Source organism: Silene latifolia, chromosome Y (genome assembly GCF_048544455.1).
Source record: "Silene latifolia isolate original U9 population chromosome Y, ASM4854445v1, whole genome shotgun sequence".
Lineage (NCBI taxonomy): Eukaryota > Viridiplantae > Streptophyta > Magnoliopsida > Caryophyllales > Caryophyllaceae > Silene > Silene latifolia.
In genome coordinates this window covers 214,441,002-214,447,651 of record NC_133538.1, presented here as the reverse complement: position 1 = coordinate 214,447,651, position 6,650 = coordinate 214,441,002, and the positions used below count along the sequence as shown (strand labels likewise).

The 6,650-nt window shown below is 41.1% G+C and overlaps 1 protein-coding gene across 1 annotated transcript; it reads right to left on the bottom strand.

Moving 5' to 3' along the window:
• Positions 1 to 1,150: 1,150 nt before the first annotated feature.
• Positions 1,151 to 1,687, bottom strand: LOC141630055 (uncharacterized). The gene has a single exon (XM_074442940.1). The coding sequence runs from the start codon at positions 1,685 to 1,687 to the stop codon at positions 1,151 to 1,153; it is 537 nt and encodes a 178-aa protein (XP_074299041.1).
• Positions 1,688 to 6,650: the final 4,963 nt, after the last annotated feature.

The window sequence follows — 6,650 nt, the reverse complement described above, 5'->3', positions numbered from 1 at the left end:
AGCAACTGCAATCACATTAGCCTTCCCTTCATGATTGATGATTTCCATATCATAGTCTCCAATCAGCTCCATCCACCTTCTCTGACGCATGTTTAACGCCTTTTGAGTGTAGATGTAATTCAAACTCTTATGATCTGAAAACACTTTATAGGTTACCCCGTATAAATAATGCCTCCAAATCTTTAGAGCAAATACAACCGCACCCAACTCCAAATCATAAGTAGCATAGTTCTTCTCATACGGCTTCAACTGTCTCGAAGCATAGGCAATGACTTTTTCATTTTGCATCAAGACACATCCCAATCCATTCTTCGATGCATCAGTGTAAACCTTCAAGTTCTCAATTCCCTCAGGCAAAGCTATAACGGGAGTTGTAGTCAAACGCTCCTTTAATGATTGGAACACCGTCTAAGAACTCTCATCCTAACGAAATCTGGTCTCTTTCCTCATCAAAGCTGTCATAGGTCTAGCGATCTTAGAGAAATCCTTCACGAACCTCCTGTAGTAGCAAGCTAAACCCAAGAAACTCCGGATTTCAGCAACATTCTTTGGTGCTTCCCAATTTGACACTGCCTCGATATTACTATGATCCACCGATACACCATCTTTTGAAATCACATGACCCAGAAAGGCTACCCTCTCCAACCCGAACTCACACTTGGATAACTTAGCATATAGCTGATTATCTCGCAAATTCAGCAGTACTAACCTCAAATGCTCCTCGTGATCTTCCGTAGTCTTAGAATAGACTAAGATGTCAACAATGAAAACCACCACAAATCTATCCAAAACAGTCTGAAGATCAGGTTCATAAGATCTATGAACATTGCCAGTGCATTAGTCAACCCGAAAGGCATCACCACATACTCATAGTGACCATACCACGACCGGAAAGCTATCTTAGGAATATCTTCATTCGCAATCCTCAGCTGGTGATAACCCGATCTCAGATCAATCTTGGAAAATACCCCGGCTCCACTCAACTGGTCGAAAATATCATCAATCCTCGGCAAAGAATACCTGCTCTTCAGGGTAACATGGTTTAGCTCTCCGTAATCGATGCACAACCTCATACTACCGTCCTTCTTTTTCACGAATAGAACTGGCGCACCCCAAGGCGATACTCATTCAGCTGCTTTTTCAGCTCTTCCTACTCTTTTGGTCCCATACGGTATAGAGCCTTAGATATAGGTCTCATCCCTGGTTTAATCTCAACACGGAAATCAATGTCTCTATTAGGATGTAACCCTGATATCTCTTCCGAAAAGACATCATTGAACTCACTTACCACCGATATCTCTATTGGTGACGACTCCTCTACCCGAGTATCCCTCACATGGAAAAGGATCATAGGGCACTCCTTCCTCAAACATGACTTTAAAGTCATAGCTGCAATCATCTTTACCTTAGGCTTTACAACAAACTTCTGATATGACACTCTAATTAACTTAGGACCTTTTAAGGACACTTTCTTTTGACGATAGTCTACCTTGGCCTCATACTTACCCAACCAATCTATCCTAACTATGACCTCAAACCCATCTATAGGAAACTCAAGTAAATTAACTGGTAAGTCCACTTGCCCGACTACCATAGACACCCCTTTGTACAACTTATGACATGACACTGATTCTCTTGATGGTATAATCACATTATCTTTTACCAACTTATATTCCCCCAAACCCATTATTAAAGCACGACCTCTAGACACAAACGAATAGGTTGCCTCAGAATCAAACAAAATGAAAATCGGTTTATGATTAACAAGAAAAGTACCGGTGATAACTTGCGCATCATCCTCAGCTGCCTGTTTACCCATCATGAAGATTTTGCCACTGTTCTTATGACCTCCCCCTTGGACAATAGTCGCTAATGTAGTAGGCTTAGCCGCTGAATACTGAGTCACACTGTTATTCGGGCACTGATAGGATCCACCATTATTACAGTATAGCCGCCATTGTTGTTGCTCTGACCTCCTTGGTTGTTCCATGACCCAGCTGGTCTGTTACTCGCCAAACATTGGCTCAAAGTTTGTGAATAGTTACCCTAACAAGATCGCGGAAAGCCTACTCCTCCTCTAGCACTCTTGCACTCAAACCTCTTATGGCCTACCCCCCCATAGTAGAAGCTTTGTAAGGTAGAGTGGTCGCTCGTACTCCGACCACCTCTTCCCAACACACGAGATCCCCCATTATAGCTAGATCCTCCAGAATAAGTTCTACCCTAGTTTTGGTTACCACGCTTGTAGCTCGATTTATTGCCACCCTCACTCTTAGCTTTTCTCTTCTCACTTCCCTTTTCCTTGGCCTCTTTCGCCATATCAACCAACCTCTCTGCATGCCCCGCTCTGTCATAGAATTCTTTTAGATCAGAAATCACCCCACCTGGTAGCTTCTCCATAATCATCAGCGATAGCCCTCTCTTAAAACGGAGAGCCAGACTCATTGACTCAGCTGCATGTCCTCCGCATAGCGCGATAGTTTATTGAACCTCTGATAGTATTCAGTCACGATCATGCTTTCAGTCATAGCAAAAGTATCAAACTCGGCCCTAAACTTGCTACAGATATGCTTTGGAATGAAGTGGTCCCTCATCGCCCTCTTAAACTCTGCCCAAGGAATCGCAGGTTTGCCTAAATTCCTATAATATGTCCGTGCAGCCTCCCTCTCATTGTGCCACCATACCCTAGCCTCATCTCTCAGATAGAACGCAGCCTGTTCCACTTTCATATCCTACGGACAGTGAAAAAAATCCAACACACTCTCCATCTCCAGGTGCCAGTTGTCGAGCAATTTAGGCCCGCCTCTACCCTCATACGTGGTAGGGTTAAGGCGGGAAATAGTGGTGCTCAAACGGGATGCATCCACGCTATTTCCTTCCCTTTATTTACATTCTTTAGAACCTCAGTGAGTGCCTCTTGCTGCTCGATCATCCTAGCGATGTTATCGAGGTTCATCTCAGAAGCCCTGATGTAAGCAGCAGATCTCTTTGGCGGCATTTTTGAGCTTCAATAACCAAGAGAAACATAAGCACATAGCCTACGGCTCAAAATAAATATCACATATGCCAAAGAGTTACTCGGTCGAGTACACGGAAGTACTCGGTCGAGTAGGAGCTACGCGGTCGAATATAATGACTACTCGACCGAGTACCCCCGACTCCAATAGCTGATAAAAAATGCACATAAAGCATACTGTGCCGAGTACGTCTGGTACTTGGTCGAGTACGCCCTACTCGGTCGAGTGCTGCCTCTACTCGACCGAGTGGTCATATTCCAGCAGCTACTGCCAAGTTCACCAGTACCCTCAATCGGTCGAGTGCTATGTTACTCGGTCGAGTACCCTCTACTCAGTCGAGTACCTGCCACACTCGGCCGAATCATGCTAAAAAAACTCCAAATATATTACGAACTAGTTATAAATACGTAACCAATAGCCTATTCGCATATTCCTATAACCAAATATGACGAGAACGTAAACAATCAAAACATACAACTTGCCTTGCTATCTCACATCAATTACTCTACACCATGTTCATCCACTTCATGCCATACTATCTCCCACCACAACATACACATCCACTCTATCCACACATATATAAATACAAACATGTATCGTTTCCCCCAAGACATACCCCATAATGACCGGCTCGGAGCTGTGAGGGCCTTATTGTGGTTTTAGGACATCTCCCAAACCTTTGTGGTAGCTCCTAACAACTCCTACCCGGGTTCATTTTATTTAGACACCCTATGTTCATTTGTTCATTGGTTTTAGTTTCCAAAATCGTCGCTCTGATACCACTTTATAACATCCACATCTACCAAAGTGCCTTACCAAGGCCTACCTTAGCAAATGGGACTGCTACCATCTCGGTTGCCCGAGGTGTATATATCAAAGATAGCATAATGAAACATTTATGAGTATAAATAAGGTTTAACAAAGTTACAAATTCCAAAACCAAAACTTCAAACCTGAAAAGTGTATACAACCGTCATAAAAATAAAGTCTACTAGCTAACAGCGTAAACTATGATAACAACTAAATTCAGCGACATCCCATCCGTCCCGTGAGAGCTCAACCATTCACAACCTGCTAGATATCTGCTCACCATCCCCAATGGATCACCGTAGGTTTTGCAACAACAGAAAATGGGTTAGTTACTTGTACAATAAAACATGTTGTAACAATATAATAATAACCGATCAATCTCAAACTTGTAATAGTATAACTCCAATCTTCAAGTATCTTTATCTGAGCAGTAGCCCAGACCTACCAGGTAACCCATCGCAACAGGTTACCCACACCGCCAGTGGCAGACCGCAACCTTACCACCTAAGCCCCGCTTATCGCAAATAGCGATCCCAGATCATTAATGTGAACATCCCCCTTGTGACAGGAGCCACGAGGGGCGAACATGGGGGTGAAGTCCATCTCCCGACATTGGCTTCACAATCAATACCACAATACCAATAATAACCAATCTCCACAGTAATATAACAATCACAAAGAATCACACAATACATGAAATCAACCGTACAAAGACTGGGTAAGGAAACCCTACCTTATTCGAAATTTCGCAATCAATCACATAACAAGGCTAGAATTGTTCTTCTACGAAATCTCTATCTATTAATAATAATCAAGCCATTACTTACTATAATCATCATTATAATCATTCTCAAGAACCGACCCAATTAAGGTTTGTTGCCAAATGACTTAACTAAAAAAAAGTAGAAATCTAGGACTTACAATAGGTAGGCACGCAAACTAGGAAAATCCGAACACCGAAATGATATATCCTTGATTGCTAGTTGATTAGGGTGATTAAAGAGTGAATTAGGTTGTAAAAATGATTATGAAAAGTTAATGACGACGAAAATAATAAATATATACTCCTTAATCATTCTAATCAAAACTGCAGAAATAAACCCGTCAGACCGGGTACTCGATCGAGTACCTAAAGTACTCGGCCAAGTAAGTCCTACTCGTCCGAGTTCCTCACTACTCGGCAGAGTGCACCCAAAACAGTAGCCTGTCGAAAAGCACTCGACGACTTGCTCGGCCATGTACCGCTATTCGACCAAATGCACTGAGACTAGAAAATGGAGGTATTATATTTAGGCTTTTCAATCACTCCAATAGGAGTCCGGATGAGGAAATGACGTCCGTTTTAGAATTTGAGCTCAAATAGACAAGCTAAGCGCTAGCTCGCCCGAGCTGCCCGGGCTGAGCTCAGCTCGCCTGAGCTGCATTAGCTCGCCCGAGTTGGCTGCCAGGAATAATTCTTCAGAGCTCAGCTCCCACGAGCTCCACTGGGCTCTTGCAGGTCGATGGATTCATCTAATGGGCATAACCTTCATCTAATGGGCATATACCCTCTTGTAATTAGAAGCAAGGTAAGTCCTCTTAGAGGAGGCTTACATTAGATTAGGAGTACATTAAACTTAATCTTTCCCCAATTAATGTAATCTTTCCTTAATTAGTCTTCAAATACTTCTAGATCTAGCATTGTTCTTGGATTTCCTTGGGTTTATGCTTGAAGATTAGTGAAAGTATTCATCTTTATTCAACATTTCCTTCCTTTTATTGTTCCTTTAGTTGGTATTACTTCTTAGGTCCTGTTCTTTCTGGCTTTTTAGAGTGAATCAATCGAATCGAATCAATGGAGCCAACTGAATCAACTGAGCCAACTGAATCAATGGAGCCGAATCAATCGAATCAATGAATGAAGTGAGCCAATCGAATCGAATAAATAGAGTGAATCAATCAATCAATAAAGTCAATTGAATCGAAATAATCATCATAATAATAATAATATTAAATATTATTGTTATTATCAACTATAATTATTAATATTTTTACTAATAATATTTTTAATAACAATAATAAATAATAATGTCATATTAATAATGATATTAGTAAAATAATTGTTTAGAATAAAAACACTCAAGTAAGCGTTGCTCGAATTCAGGTCGAGTCAACACCCTCCTCTCAGATGGCACCTCGAGCCTATGCTTGCTCTCTTCGGATGGATCTTTCACGCGTAACAAAGGCCTCAGAGGGTACGCCAAAGGTCCTTCTCTGATGCCTTACGGTACTGGTGGATAGTCGGGACCTTGCTTGAAGCTAAGGTCTCTGTGCCCTCTTGTAGTAGCTCGAGTAGTCTTACTTCTAGAGAGAGGAAGTTGTTGGTGACAAGTTTTTACCATTGATTGGTGAATAGTGAGATATTTATAGGTTTCTATGTGTACCTCAAATGATGGTTTGGCAAGCACGGTTACCATATTCGCTATGAATACGCCTTACCGATTCGCGATTCGCTTATAGAAAATGTGTTACATGTATTTTAAGTAATCCACTTGATAGAATTCGCTTTTAACGATTCGTGATTCGTTGGATACCAAGCGAATTTGTAACCATGTTGGCAAGCTTGTTGACTTGTAAGACCCCGTATTGGCAAGTGAGTCAAGTCGGTTGGGCGTGCCTCATTAATAATATTAATAATAAATGTTATGAATTTTAATAATAATACCAATAATAATTATAATAACAACGACAATAGTAATAATAATAATAATAATAATAATAATAATAATAATAATAATAATAATAATAATAATAATAATAATAACAACAACAACAAAAACAACA

Bases quoted from the DNA above. Each gene is read 5' to 3' on its own strand.
- LOC141630055 (XM_074442940.1), bottom strand. From the start codon at position 1,687: ATGGGTTTGGGGGAATATAAGTTGGTAAAAGATAATGTGATTATACCA.